Here is a 16297-nt window from a genome sequence, read left to right as displayed (position 1 = left end):
CAAAGATAAGGAGAAAATTTTAAAAGCAGCCAGGGGTAAAAGAAAAGTCTCCTACAAAGGAGAATCAATAAGAATAAGTTCAGACTACTCAGCAGAAACCATGCAGGCAAGAAGGCAATGGGATGACATATATAGAGCACTGAAGGAGAAAAACTGCCAACCAAGGATCATATATCCAGCAAAACTCTCTCCCAAATATAAAGGTGAAATTAAAATATTTACAGATAAACACAAGCTTAGAGAATTTGCAAAAACCAAACCAAAGCTACAAGAATTACTAAAGGAAATTGTTTGGTCAGAAAATCAATAATATCAGATACCAGCTCAACACAAGGTCACAGAACAGAACATCCTGATAGCAACTCAAATAGGGAAATCATAAAAACAAATTAAGATTAATTTTAAAAAGAAAAAAATGCTCAAAACAGGGAATCATTGAAGTCATTATGTAAAAGATCACAATAATCAAAAAGAGGGACTAAATACAGGAGGCGTAGATCTTCCATATGGAGAGGAAGACAAGGCGATATAGGATGATACAAGTTAGGTTTTTACTTAGAAAAATAGGCGTAAATATTAAGGTAACCACAAAGAGGTCTAACAATTCCATAATTCAAAATAAAAACCAAGAAAAACATAATGACTCAGCAAACATAAATTCAACTACTATGAAAATGAGGAACACACAATTTACAAAGAAAAACGTCTCAGCACAAAAAAGTAAGTGGAAAAATGAAATTGTCAACAACACACACAAAAAGACATCAAAATGACAGCCCTAAACTCATACTTATCTATAATTACACTGAATGTAAATGGACTAAATGCACCAATAAAGAGACAGAGAGTCTCAGACTGGATAAAGAAACATGATCTGTCTATATGCTACCTACAAGAGACACACCTTAGACTTAGAGACACAAACTAAAACTCAAAGGATGGAAAAAAATATAGCAAGCAAACAACAATCAAAAAAGAGCAGGAGTGGCAATATTAATTTCTGAAAAAAATAGACTTTAACGTTAAATCCACCATGAAGGATAAAGAAGGACACTACATAATGATTAAAGGGACAATTGACCAGGAAGATATAACCATATTAAATATTTATGCACCCAATGACAGGGCTGCAAGCTACATAAAACAAACTTTAACAGAACTGAAAAGTGAGATAGACACCTCCACAATTATAGTAGGAGACTTCAACACATCACTTTTGGAGAAGGATAGGACTTCCAGTAAGAAGCTCAATAGAGACTCGGAAGACCTAATTGCTACAATCAACCAACTTGACCTCATAGACTTATACAGAACACTCCACCCAACAGCTGCAAAGTACACTTTTTTTTTTCTAGTGCACATGGAACATTCTCTAGAATAGATCACATATTAGGTCATAAAACAAACCTTTGCAGAATCCAAAACATCAAAATATTCCAAAGCATCTTCTCAGACCACGAGGCCATAAAAGTAGAAATCAATAACAGAAAAATCAGGGAAAAGAAATCAAATACTTGGAAACTGAACAATACCCTGCTCGAAAAAGACTGGGTTATAGAAGACATTAAGGAGGGAATAAAGAAATTCATAGAATGCAATGAGAATGAAAACACTTCCTATCAAAACCTCTGGGTCACAGCAAAAGCAGTGCTCAGAGGTCAATTTTTATCGATAAATGCACACATACATAAAGAAGAAAGAGCCAAAATCAGAGAACTGTCCCTACAACTTGAAGAAATAGAAAGCAAGCAACAAAAGAATCCATCAGGCACCAGAAGAAAACAAATAATCAAAATTAGAGCTGAACTGAATGAATTAGAGAACAGAAAAACAACTGAAAGAATTAACAAAGCCAAAAGCTGGTTCTTTGAAAAAATTAACAAAATTGATAAAGCATTGGCCAGACTGACTAAAGAAATACAGGAAAGGAAACAAATAACCCGAATAAGAAATGAGATGGGTCATATCACAACAGACCCAACTGAAATTAAAAGAATCATATCAGATTATTACGAAAAATTGTACTCTAACAAATTTGCAAACCTAGAAGAAATGCATGAATTCCTAGAAAAACACTACCTACCTAAACTAACACAATCGGAAGTAGAACAACTAAATAGACCCATAACAAAAAAAAAAAAGATTGAAAAAGTAATCAAAAAACTCCCAACAAAAAAAAACCCCTGGCCTGGACGGCTTCACTGTAGAGTTCTACCAAACTTTCAGAGAAGAGTTAACACCACTACTACTAAAAAGGTATTTCAAATCATAGAAAATGATGGAATACTACCGAACTCATTCTATGAAGCCAGCATGTCCCTGATACCAAAACCAGGTAAAGACACCACAAAAAAAGAAAATTACAGACCTATATCCCTCATGAACATAGACGCAAAAATCCTCAACAAAATTCTAACCGATACAATTCAACAACATATCAAAAAAATAATCCACCACGACCAAGTGGGATTTATACCAGGTATGCAAGGTTGGTTCAATATTAGAAAAACCATTAATGTAATCCACCATATGAATAAAACAAAAGACAAAAACCACATGATCTTATCAATTGATGCAGAAAAGGCATTTGACAAAGTCCAACACCCATTCATGATAAAAACTCTCAGCAAAATAGGAATTGAAGGAGAATTCCTCAACATAATAAAGGGCATCTATAAAAAAAAAAAAAATGGAGAGAGCCTGAAAACATTTCCCTTGAGAACGGGAACCAGACAAGGATGCCCTTTATCACCGCTCTTATTCAACATTGTGCTAGAGGTCTTAGCCAGAGCAATTAGGCTAGACAAAGAAATAAAGGGCATCTGGATTGGCAAGGAAGAAGTAAAATTATCTCTATTTGCAGAAGACATGATCTTATACACAGAAAATAAGGAATCCTCCAAAAAACTATTGAAACTAATAGAAGAGTTCAGCAGAGTTTCAGGTTATAAGATAAACATAGAAAAATCACTTGGATTCCTCTACATCAACAAAAAGAACATCGAAGAGGAAATCACCAAATCAATACCATTCACCGTAGCCTCCAAGAAGATAAAATACTTAGGAACAAATCTTACCAAAGATGTAAAAGACCTATACAAAGAAAACTACAAAGTACTAGTGCAAGAAACTAAAAGGGACCTACATAAGTGGAAAAACATACCTTGCTCATGGATAGGAAGACTTAACATAGTAAAAATGTCTATTCTACCAAAAGCCATCTATATATACAATGCATTTCTGATCCAAATTCCAGCGACATTTTTTAATGTGATGGAGAAACAAATCACCAACTTCATATGGAGGGGAAAGAAGCCTCAGATAAGTAAAGCATTACTGAAAAAGAAGAAGAAAGTGGGAGGCCTCACTCTACCTGATTTTAGAACATATTATACAGCCACAGTAGTCAAAACAGCCTGGTACTGGTACAACAACAGGCACATAGACCAATGGAACAGAATTGAGAACCCAGATATAAATCCATCCACATATGAGCAGCTGATATTTGACAAAGGCCCAGTGTCAGTTAATTGGGGAAAAGATAGTCTTTTTAACAAATGGTGCTGGCATAACTGGATATCCATTTGCAAAAGAATGAAACAGGACCCATACCTCACACCATGCACAAAAACTAACTCCAAGTGGATCAAAGACCTAAACATAAAGACTAAAACGATAAAGATCATGAAAGAAAATATAGGGAAAACGTTAGGAGCCCTAATACAAGGCATAAACGGAATATAAAACATTACCAAAAATGATGAAGAGAAACCAGATAACTGGGAGCTCCTAAAAATCAAACACCTATGCTCATCTAAAAAAAAAAAGACTTCACCAAAAGAGTAAAAAGACCACCTACAGATTGGGAAAGAATTTTCAGCTATGACATCTCCGACCAGCGCCTGATCTCTAAAATCTATATGATTCTGTTAAAACTCAACCACAAAAAGACAAACAACTCAATTAAAAATTGGGCAAAGGATATGAACATGCACTTCACTAAAGAAGATATTTAGGCTGCTAACAGATACATGAGAAAATGCTCTCGATCATTAACCATTAGAGAAATGCAAATTAAAGCTACGATGAGATTCCATCTCACTCCAACAAGGCTGGCATTAATCCAAAAACCACAAAATAATAAATGTTGGAGAGGCTGCAGAGAGATTGGAACCCTTATACACTGCTGGTGGGAATGTAAAATGGTACAACCACTTTGGAAATCTATCTGGTGTTTCCTTAAGAAGTTAGAAATAGAACTACCATACAACCCAGAAATCCCGCTCCTTTGAATATATCCTAGAGAAATAAGAGCCTTTACATGAACAGATACATGCACACCCATGTATATTGCAGCACTGTTTACAATAGCAAAAAGCTGGAAGCAACCAAGGTGTCCATCAATGGATGAATGGTTAAATAAATTATGGTATATTCACAGAATGGAATACTACACATTGATAAAGAACAGTGATGAATCTGTGAAACATTTCATAACATGGAGGAACCTGGAAGGCATTATGCTGAGTGAAATTAGTCAGATGCAAAAGGATAAATATTGTATAAGACCACTATTATAAGATCTTGAGAAATAGTTTAAACTGAGAAGAACACATTCTTTTGTGGTTACGAGAGGGGGGAGGGAGGGAGAGTGGGAGAGGGTTATTTACTGATTAGTTAGTAGATAAGAACTACTTTAGGTGAAGGGAAGGACAATACTCAATACACGGAAGGTCAGCTCAACTGGACTGGACCAAAAGCAAAGAAGTTTCCGGGATAAACTGAATGCTTCAAAGGTCAGCGGAGCAAGGGCGGGGGTTTGGGGACCATGGCTTCAGGGGACATCTAAGTCAATTGGCAAAATAAATTCTTTTAAGAAAACATTCTGCATCCCACTTTGAAGTGTGGCGTCTGGGGTCTTAAATGCTAACAAGTGGCCATCTAAGATACATCAATTAGTTTCAACCCACCTGGATCAAAGGAGAATGAAGAACACCAAGGTCAAGAGATAATTATGAGCCCAAGAGACAGAAAGGGCCACATGAACTAGAGACTTACATCACCCTGAGACCAGAAGAACTAGATGGTGCCTGTCCACAACCGATGACTGCTCTGACAGGGAGCACAACAGAGAACCCCTGAGGGAGCAGGAGAACAGTGGGATGCAGACCCCAAATTCTCATAAAAAGACCAGACTTAATGGTCTGACTGAGACTAGAAGAATCCCGGCGGTCATGGTCCCCAAACCTTCTGTTGGCCCAGGATAAGAACCATTCCCGATGACAACTCATCAGACATGGAATGGGCTGGACAATGGGTTGGGGAGAGATGCAGATGAGGAGTGAGCTACTTGTATCAGGTGGACACTTGAGACTGTGTTGGCATCTCCTGTCTATAGGGGAGATGGGCGGGTAGAGAGGGTTAGAAACTGGCAAAATGGTCATGAAAGGAGAGACTGGAAGGAGGGAGCAGGCTGACTTATTAGGGGGAGAGTAAATGGGAGTATATAGTAAGGTGTATATAAGTTTATATGTGAGAGACTGACTTGATTTGTAAACTTTCACTTAAAGCACAATAAAAATTATTTAAAAAAAAAGTAGGTTGCAAAAGAGCACATAACACATTGCCAAAACACACATGAAAACACTCAATGCCTTACTAGCAAGAAAAAATATATAAATTAAACCATGAGATGCCCTTATTCTCCTATAAACTTGGAATAATGAACTGATAATACCTCCAGGATTCTTTTTTTTTTAATTAAACTTTTTATTTTGAGATAATTGTAGTTTCACCTGTAGTTGTAAGAAATAGTACGGAGAGATCCCATTTACCCAGTTTTCCTCAATGGTAACATCTTATAAAACTATGGTACACTATCACAACCAGGATATTGATACAGTCAAGACAGAGACTAGTTCCATCACCACAAAGATCCTTTGTGTTCCTTCTTATATCCACCTCTCTCCTGCCCCTACCCAGTTCTTAACCTCTGGCAACTATTCTCCATTGAACCTGTCATGTCAAGAATGTTACGTAAATGGAAGCATATGGTATGTGACCTTTGGGGACTGGACTTTTTCACTCAGCACAGTTCCCTGGAGAGTCACCCAGATTGTTACGTGGATCAATAGTTTGTTGTTAGTCCTGAGTAGTAACCTATAGTGTGGAGTCTCACAGTTTTGTTTAACTATCGGTCTGTTGATGGACATCTGGGTTGTCTTCAGTTCTTAGCGATTACATTTACGTACAGGTTCTTGTATGAAAAGTTTCTGTTTTTCAGGGATAAATGCCAAGCATGTCCTCATTATTTTTTTTTAATAATTTTTATTGTGCTTTAAGTGAAAGTTTACAAATCAAGTCAGTCTCTCACACAAAAACTTACATACACCTTGCTACACACTCCCAATTACTCTCCTCCCAATGAGACAGCCCACTTTCTCCCTCCACTCTCTCTTTTCGTGTCCATTTCACCAGCTTTTAACCCCCTCCACCCTGTCATCTCCCCTCCAGGCAGGAGATGCCAACATAGTCTCAAGTGCCCACCTGATCCAAGAAGCTCACTCTTCACCAGCATCCCTCTCCAACCCATTGTCCAATCCAATCCAATCCATATCTGAAGAGTTGGCTTCAGGAATGGTTCTTGTCCTGGGCCAACAAAAGGTCTGGGGACCATGATCACCAAAGTCCTTCCAGCCTCAGTCAGACCATTAAGTCTGGTCTTGTGAGATTCTGGGGTCTGCATCCCACTGAATACCCAGCACTCTTGATGGTACTCTTACAATAGCTGCTGGACACTTAAATTAGTGTAGCTTTTCTGGAGCGGTTACTCGTTAATTTCTATCTAGAAATTTACTATAACGAATTATCCAGACATATACAGGAAGGTTTAAGTTTAAAGTGTTAAAAAGCAAAGGTGTCACTTTGAGGACTAAAGTGTTCCTGACCCAAGCCATGGTATTTTCAATCCCCTCATATGCATGTGAAAGCTGGACAGTGAATAAGGAAGACCAAAGAAGAATTGATGCCTTTGAATTATGATGTTGGTGAAGAATAAATCTGTCTTGGAAGAAGTACGGCCAGAATGCTCCTTGGAAGAAAAGATGGCAAGACTTTGTCTCACTTACTTTGGATGTATTTTCAGGAGGGACCAGTGCCTGGAGAAGGACATCATGCTTAAAGCAGAGAGCCAGCAAAAAAGAGGAAGACCCTCAATGAGATGGATTGACACAGTGGCTGCAACAATGGCATAGCATAGCAACGATTATAAGGATGGCGCAGGACCGGGCAGTGTTCCATTCTGTTGTGCAATGAGATGCTATGAGTTAGAACTGACTCTATGGCACCTAACAACAACAACAACAGCAACATACAGAATAGTTAAGCTGTAGAGATGTTCTTTGAAGCTTTATTTAAAATAGCAGAAACTGGAACCAAAGTCAATCATATCATAGGACACTATGCAGACCTGAAAAATGTACTTAACACTGGATAGCATTTACTATTATTGACAAACACTTCTGCTGAAAAGGTATCTTGCTTTTCTCCTGTTGGTTTGAGCCCTCTCTATCTTCCACATTTCCTTCTTCTGCCCTTGCTTTAAATATTGATTACTCTCAAGCTTGTGCCGTGCCCATCTGCTTGTCATTTTGTACCCCTTCTGGGTGATCTCATCCAGTCTCTTGCCTGCCTTAACTGTCTTTGTGCTGATGACTCCTACATCTGTTTCTTCAGGACTAATCTATTCTGTTGGAGCCCTGGTGGTGCAGTGATTAAGAGGTCGGCTACTCACCAAAAGGTCAGCAGTTTGAATCTACCAGCTGCTCCTTGGAAACCCTATGGAGCAGTTCTCCTCTGTCCTATAGGGTCACTGTGAGTTGGAATCAACTCACCAGCAACGGGTTAGGTTTTTGGTTTTAATCTATTGTATTAGCTCTAAACTCTGTACACACAGTCCCTGAATTACAAATGAGTTTCATTCCTAAGTCTGTCTTTAAGTCCAATTTGTACGCAAGTCGGAACAGTTAGGTACAGTTCGTATCTAATGTCAGTCAAACGTTTGTCTTGATATATAGCATGTAGTGTATCTTTCTATGCGTTAAAAACATTAAAGACATACTTCCAGATACACTAAAACACCTTTAATGTAATATATTTATAGTAATAATAATGTTTTGTTATGTGTCCCAAAGTAGCGCCTGTTTGTCATTACGAACCATTGTATGTAACTCAAAATTTTAATGTAACAGGCTTTACAGGAATTGGTTTGTAAGTACAGGTTGTATGGAAGTCAGGTATTTGTAATCTGGGGACTGCCTGTACTCCCTATCCAGCTTTTGCTCCCTCTTTTGCATGGTGTCTTTCTATATGCCACCTTCCTACCCACAATTCCCTTCCTTCTCTTATCACACCTGGCTAACTCCTGCTGAACCTTCAGTGCTGATAGAGGACTTCGATGACCTCCTCCTCCAGCTGTTCTTGTTATCTGAAATATTTTTTCTCCCCTGAGCTTTCACATCCCCAAGTCACCTGATTTGTGCCAATTTCTCCCTCCACAATTAAGATGGGGAAATCTTCCTTAATTCCCAAAAAGGAAGTCAGGTATCCCTCCTGAGTGCTCCTACAGCCTCATGTATTGTAAGACTTACCCCTAGGTATTTTATTTGCCTGGATACTTATCTGTGAGTCCATTGAGATTAGGAACTAAATCTTATTTGCCATTGTATCCCCAACACTAAATATTCCAGTTGGCAGATAGTAGGCAAATACTAATTTAAGTGTCCGGTAGCTATAGATATATTCATAGAACAAATTAATGACAGACAAAAAAACTTTTTAATATATTGGTAAGTGAAAGGACTATGTTATCAAATGGTACATATAATGTGATTCAAAGTTTGTAAATAAAAAGTAATTTTTGTCTATATGTTTGTATAGATTAAGAACTACATGGAATATAGAGATTGACTTTGCAGAGATGCAGCCTACATAGTTTTGTGGGTTTTCTTCAGCAGATGGCAGTAGCTGGAATGTAAAACAGGGTTTCAGATCAGTTTGTTCCAGTTTGAAACCCTGCTGAGGGTTTGCATTTCTAACAAGTTCCCTGCTGAGAATTGCATTTCTAACAAGTTCCATGATTCTTATGTATGACTTCCTGGGAACATCTTAGAAATAATACATGAGAATCACTGTTGATTCTTATGTATGACTTCCTGGGAACTTTTTAGAAATAATACATAAGAATCACTGTTGATTCTTATGCATAGCTTCCTGGGAACTTGTTAGAACTGGTTCAAAACCCTGATGTAAAAGTGGTGAAGTAAAAAAGCTAGACTGACCAGGTGTTTTGTGTTCTCTAGAATGGGTGGAATTGAGAGCCCAGAGGGCAAGGGCATTGAGGGTATTAGACTAGAAAATGGTTGGAGTGGTGAACAGTGGTATCTCGGATAGGTAGGTGAGGCGAGGATGGGAGTGTCAGAATATTAGTAGAAAACACTGAGTAAATCTTAGGCAATATTAGTAGAAAACATTGAGTGAGTAAATCTTAGGCAATATTGGTAGAAAACACTAAGTGGTATAGAAGAATAGGGGATTGTGAGATCTTGGTAGAGCAGTTCTGATGATGGCATGGGGTAGGGTTTTGCCATGGATATTGGCGGCTGAAATGGAATGGAGGGAGTTCATAGCTTTGAGCTAAAAAAAAAAATGTGAGGCCAAATTTTGGACAGCTTATCTATAAGGACCTTTAAGTTGCCCTCAGGTTGAGTTGGCAATAGATGGAGTATGACTGGGTTAACAGTGTGAATGACAAACCAAAACATCTTTTACCGGAGCTCTAATAGGAAGGAACAAGTGAAGTACCATTGGACAGTTGCTTTGAACACATAATCTGGAGTAGCCCACATAAAATTTGAAAACGCTTTTCTATGGATTGTCTATGGATTCCTTACTAATGAAAAGAAATCAAATACACTTTGCCTAATAGCTCCAATGCAACCCTCTTCACCTGGGTATGCATCAAAGGATTTCCTTAGAAAAACCTGACATTTAATTGTCTGAGAGAATAGTTCTGTATTTTAAGCTTAGTCCTATACCTGGTTGAGGGGGAAGTTGAATAGGTAGGTAGCTTTGTAAAGTCCCTCCCCAGTTTAACTTGCTATTGTATTAAAAGTAATTCCAAGTGGGTGAGGACGGAAGAAACTTTCTTGCTTTATATCCATTTTGCTTGTAGTCTAGACATCCGCAAGCCAGCAGGAAATTTAATACAAATTTTTTTTTTTTTTTAAATCTCCTGGCAGTTTAAAGTTCTGGGTCAAAGGTGGTATCTGAATAATTTCTATCATGCAACATCATTTAACTTCACTACGAGGGAACAAGTTCCGGTAGTATGTTTAGATCTGTACCCAGCAACTGACTACTCCGTGAATATTACCTTGCTGGCATCCCCCAAGGAGCGCTCAGTGCAAATCACGATAAAAACTGCACCAGCCGGTAGGTGTGGACGTCTTTATATTTTTAAACTTCTGGACAAGTTAAATATATGAGATTTTTGGCTTGTAGAGCATATGAATCAATAACAGACTGCTTTATTCAGTGTTCTCTGTTTTCTCTGTTAATGACTAGGTTGAAAATTCTGTAAGGTCTCTTACCTCCAACCCCAGATTTAAGACAGCCAAGCCCTTAGAGTGATCATTATGGACAAGCTGGAACCAACTTCTTAGAGACCAGGAATGCAAGCCCCATTGTGTTGGACACTGGCAGGACAAAGAGGCCTCATGACTGTGCCATGTATGAACACATTAACCCAACACAGAGAACAGCTGCCTAATGAAGGTCAAAAAAAAAAAAAACAATGAAGGTCAAGCACCTTAGAAATTCTTCTCTTCCAATAGGGCATCTTGAAGAAACCAAATAATGATCACTGCATTAACTCCACAGCTCCCCCTAGTGGAAGGAAACACATAAGGTTCTACAATTTTTTGTTTGTTTTTCTTTAAATCCTTGGCTTAACAGCCAAGTCTATGGGCAACTAGTTGGAGAGGCTCCCCTCTTTGTAGAAAACCAACAGAATAGTGTTTGTAGCTCTTGCTCCTGCCTTCCCAAGGCCTCTCTTTGGATGTTCACTGCTCTTTGTGAATCAGGATTGGACAGTTTGAACTTTGCACTTGGAAGACAGTAGGGCGATGAGGCACCTAAGGCAGAAAAAACACTTTTTATTCTATTTTCCTTCTCAGAGTATGGCCGATCGCCTTGTTCTAAATGTACCTCATGACAGTATAAACATAACCCCAAAATGCATTTCCAGTTACATAATAATGCTCACAATCTGAATATGAATTACCTGTAATTATTAGATTCTCAGAGAAATTAATGTCTAAATATTAAATCCACTTCTTGTAAATTAAACTGTAAAGGCATTAAAATCCCATTTTCTTTCTTCCCCAACATCTTACTCTGCTGCTTCTCAGCTGGGGAGGTCACACGGAAATGGAGAGCGTGTTCTGGCTGTTGTATCTTAGAAATCTTGTTTTGTAATAGATGTTACTCCTTTGGTACCTGCAAAGTTTCATTAATCTGATTCTAAGTTTCATTTTTCCACTTCTTGATACAAGCCCCAGAGACACAAAATTTAGAAAGCAAAAGCAAAACTATGGGGTGGTTGCACAATATTTGAATGTATTAAGTACTACTGAATTGTACATTTTAAAATGGTTATTTTTATGTTGTATGAATTTTGTCTCAGTTAAAAAATAAAGTCAAGGGGCTAGGTATGTTCTTCTTGCACCTGGGGCTCAGTCACCTGAGTGATTATTACCTAACATAATACAAGCAAAATCCTTAGAACAGCACCCAGCAGGTAACAATAGTGGTGAGAATTGTTGTTGTTAGGTTCTGTCAAGTTGCTGGAAACCCTGGTGGTGTAGTAGTTAAGTTAGAATCCACCAGGCACTCCTTGGAAACTATGGGGCAGTTCTACTGTGTCCTGTAGGGTCTCTATGAGTCAGAATTGACTCGACGACAGTGGGTTTGGTTTTGGTTTTGGTGGAGTTGCTTGCAGCCCCTAGCAACCCGACATACAACAGAAGGAAACACTGCTTGGTCATGCGTCATCCTCACAATCGTTGTTATGCTTGAACCCATTGTTGTAATCCATCTCATTGAAGGCCTTCTTTTTCACTTACCCTCTACTTTACCAAGCATGACGTCCTTCTCCAGGGACTGGTCCCAGCTGATAACAAGTCCAAAGTATGAGACAAATCCTTGCCACCCTTGCTTCTAAGAAGTGTTTTGGCTATACTTCTTCCAAGACAGGTGGTAAGAATAACAGCTGTCCTTTACTGAGCACTCAATACATGCCAGACGTTGTTCAAAGTACTATAACTGGGCCAACTCATTTGATCCTAACCTTCTGAGGAAGGCACTAGTATTATCCCCATTTCACAGATAAGGACAGTGAGTCACAGAGATGTTAAGCAACTTGTCCAAGATTGTACAGCTAGTAGGGGTGCAACTGAGGTTTGAACATAGACAGTCTGATTTCAGTAGAATCAGTACATCTACTGCTTCTCAAAAAAATATTTAGTTATTAAAAAAAAAAAGCAAAATTATCTTCCCCAAATCCAGTGCATTTTCAGTCCGAACTTGAGCAAGCCTAAGAATCACCTGGAAAGCTTATTAAAATACAGGTTCCTGGGCTGTGTCCAGAGGGTCTGATTTAGTAGGTCTGGGATGGAGACCCTGGCTTTTAATTTCTCGTAAGCTCCTGGGCCTTGGTGATGCTGCCAGTCCACATTTTTGAATAGCATTGCTTTAACCACATAAACCTTACCACATAGACCTCTGGATAATTTAAATCCCTTGCTTACAACTCTGGCAGAGACATGATTAAAAAAAGGAAACAACAAAATGTGGTAGCCAAAATAATTCTGTCTATACTTGCCTAAGTAGCCTGTGTTGAAGCTCTGCCTAATTTGTGAAGACATTTTCCTAATAATCTAATATCTACCTCATCTGTTCCTGCAGTTCCAGCTCCAGAGACCAAAAGTTTCCATCTTTCCCCATGGTGCTTTTCTGCCCTGTGGCAGCTCTTGTCTTTATGCTCAAGATTCCAATCAGTACATCCATATTTTGCATAGAGGGGAAGACTGAGTCTTACCCCTCCTTCCCACTTGAGATTACACAGGACAAAAACAGACTGACAAGTGAGAAGCAAAGTATCAACATTTTTGACCTGGGCAAGTCCCAGGAACTCTCCTCAATACAGAGTTTCAGGTAAAAGCTAAATTAGAGAATGAGGCTTAGATATATGGCATAGTGAGTCTTCCTACTCCCTTCACTCCTGGAAGTATGGGCAATTGGTTCTGCAAGAGAGCCTCACTTGGTTTACCACCCAATCTCTCTGCCTTAAAAGCAAAGAAAAGGGCAGTGGGCAGAAACTGGTTACTTACCTCTTGGGGACAGAAGACATATGTGCTCCTTGTACCTGAGCACAGGCAGGCCTCAGAGAGCAAGAGTACACATATTGTTTGGGAAGCGATCTATAATATATGAACCCCACTCGCTAGGAAATGTGACCCAAGAAATAGCAGTCTCCTACCAATTAGATTACACATTTAGTTCCTTCCTCGAAGATTAGTGAGTAAAGGGTGAAAGAGGCCAGAACTGTCCTTTCCTTTATGGAAATCAAGAGACAGATAAATAATAGCCTTTAATACACTTAGAGCAACTTGACCTCTGTAATGTTAGAGGGTTGAATAGAACGATTTGAAAAGCCCGTTCTAGTTTCTAGAGGTCTATGTTAGGAGAGCAATTCAAATTACTTTTAGGTTCCTTCAAATTCATTTATTTCAACGTTTAAATTTTTGATTGATTTGTTTACTATCATCATTTCATTTATCTTTTTAATTTTATGTTCTTCTTATTGACATGTACAACTTATTTATAAACTAAGAGCATTAATCCTATATTATGTCAAACTATTTCTCATATTTTGCAAATTCTTTTACATTTTTATGGTGTTTTTGACATATAGAAGTTTTAGATTTCTATGGGTCGAATCTATTGTTCTCTTCCTTTGTGGTTGACTACATTAAGTTAAAGAGAGAATTTTTTAACAAGAAATTATTCATTTATACCCGATCTTATATCCAGGAAAGACTTTGAGTGAGCTGCATGGGTATGTAAAATAAAAGATAATAGGTTTGAAGTCTAAATGAAAGAAGGAAGAAAACTAGAGGCATAAAAAAAGATGTAGGAAAAAGGGTAAGAAAAATACATATCCTCATAACCTACTTACTTGCTCACAAGTGGATCACGAATTTGGGTTCAAGCTTTCTAGCCATCTAGTCAGAAGGGGGGTTGTTACATTGCTCATAAGGTTAAAACAAAGCAACATTTTTCGGAAGTACATTTTTCACCCCCAATACCAGGATCCTGTAGGAGTTTCTTGTTCCAGGGATCTCATAAATAGGACAATGTATGAGCTGCATTTTACAAGGATTTTATGAGACAGTTTCTCATATTGTCCTTCATCACAGTTAATATATTATAGAAAAGCGTATTTCAGCATGGGGTGAGCAAGGAGAGATGTATTAGAAATGCCTCCTGTCTGATGACCTGGCTTAATTCAGGGGTGGGAATAGGTTATTTAGATTATTTGGAGGAAATGAATGGGGTCCATGTCTTTCAAGCAATACTTTCTAAATACTGTTTCTCTCAGCTGCGACCTGATGAATGTATGGTGTCATTTAGCTTGAGACTGTTCTCTGTCAGAAGTGCCCAGAGAGCAGGTATTGTGTTGGCAGTTGAATAACAAGGACTTGTGCTTGAATAGAAGGCTGCCCGCCTCTGTTAGAAGGTTCAGCCAAGGGCGTGCTCTCAGAGGTCGTAAGTTTCCTCCAAGAATTGTTTGAATCTGCTCTGGATAGATAAATAGGTGATTGAACCCCTAAAATTCTTCTTCACATAATATGGTCACATAGTTTTAGCCTGAAAATTTTCATAGCAGTTGTAACCAACCAAAAAACCAAACCCTTTGCTGTTGAGTCGATTCCAACTCAGAGCAACCCTATAGAACAGAGTAGAACTGCCCCATAGAGTTTCCAAGGAGTGCCTGATGGATTTAAACCGCCACCCTTTGGTTAGCAGCCATAGCTCTTAACCACTATGCCACCAGGGTTTCCAGTTGTAACCAGATACCAATTTTTTTTTTCTAAAGAAAAATTTCAGTAAAATAACGGTAACACTCCCAGCTTCAAATAATGTTACATTCTCTTGTTCTTTCTAAGATAAACTGTTTACAAAATGTACACCAAGGATAACTCAAATGATACCGCTATTTACAGAACAGCTATAAAAATAGCAACTTTTAGAATAGTTGATTTATAGTCCTTCTTTCTGACAATATTTACCTTGCAAAGCCAACTGTCTATTTAGGCTACTTCTAATTAGAGACTTAAAAACCATAACATTTATTTGTAAAAGAATACTTGTTTTTCTGTTCTGTTTAGCAGAGGGTTGCATGCATTTAGACATTTCTTATAATAGTGTTACTATGTTAAAATTTTTCAGAAGAAAAGGGAATAGAACACTCTTACCTTTGTTCCCTAGTAAGAAATTGTGACTCTTAAATTGGCATTATGATGAAAGGTTTCCTAAGAACATGCATAATTTGAGATCTATGTTGACTATAAAACTTCACCCATAACTGATTCCTGCTTACGAAATCAAAGTCCAAGCACAGCATAATTAAGGCCATGAATAATTTAACCTTGTTTCTGGTAATTTTTTCCACAAAATGATAACTATTGTAGCAATATTCTGTGATAGAAGAGTCATGTCAGAAATCGATCTGTTTCTAAATCATTAGTGTGAGAGACCAATCCTTACTTGGGTTTAGCAAGAAATTGGCATACGTTGCATGGATTTCCCATCATTTGTAATAGGCCCAATATGGGAAGAGCAAAACGTTGTTTTTCTTAAAGATAAGATAATGATATTGTGGGCTTAGCAAAATAGAAACATGCCCATGGTGGCGTATAGCTGGGAATAAGTTATTTAGGATTGGATCCTTCCACTTCCAAATGAGTCCTACATGGCTGGGAAGCAACAGGTTCATTTCATTCTTTTCAGAATGTGCATATTCTAATCATGTGTACAGATAAGGAGACTCCAAGACTGAGATCTCCTGAGCTGACATCAGATAAAATGTCGATTTTCTAAAAAAATCCAAAAAAGTCCAAAATATCCCTTACTACGATGTAAAGGAAAGCTAACTAGAAGATACTCTTTTTAAAAT

At 38.1% G+C, this 16297-nt stretch overlaps 1 protein-coding gene across 3 annotated transcripts in view; it reads left to right on the top strand.

Moving 5' to 3' along the window:
- The window catches only part of SUSD1 (sushi domain containing 1), a 145956-nt gene that overhangs the window by 72971 nt on the left and 56688 nt on the right, over positions 1–16297 (top strand). For all 3 annotated transcript variants that reach the window (XM_049895617.1, XM_049895616.1, XM_049895615.1), the window contains exon 10: positions 10299–10491. In XM_049895617.1, the coding sequence (XP_049751574.1) occupies positions 10299–10491 (193 nt within the window). The remainder of the gene's footprint in view (positions 1–10298; positions 10492–16297) is intronic.

Source organism: Elephas maximus, chromosome 9 (assembly GCF_024166365.1).
Source record: "Elephas maximus indicus isolate mEleMax1 chromosome 9, mEleMax1 primary haplotype, whole genome shotgun sequence".
Classification (NCBI taxonomy): domain Eukaryota; kingdom Metazoa; phylum Chordata; class Mammalia; order Proboscidea; family Elephantidae; genus Elephas; species Elephas maximus.
The sequence above is the reverse complement of the archived record's forward strand: the minus strand, read 5'-3'. Positions and strand labels throughout refer to the sequence as shown.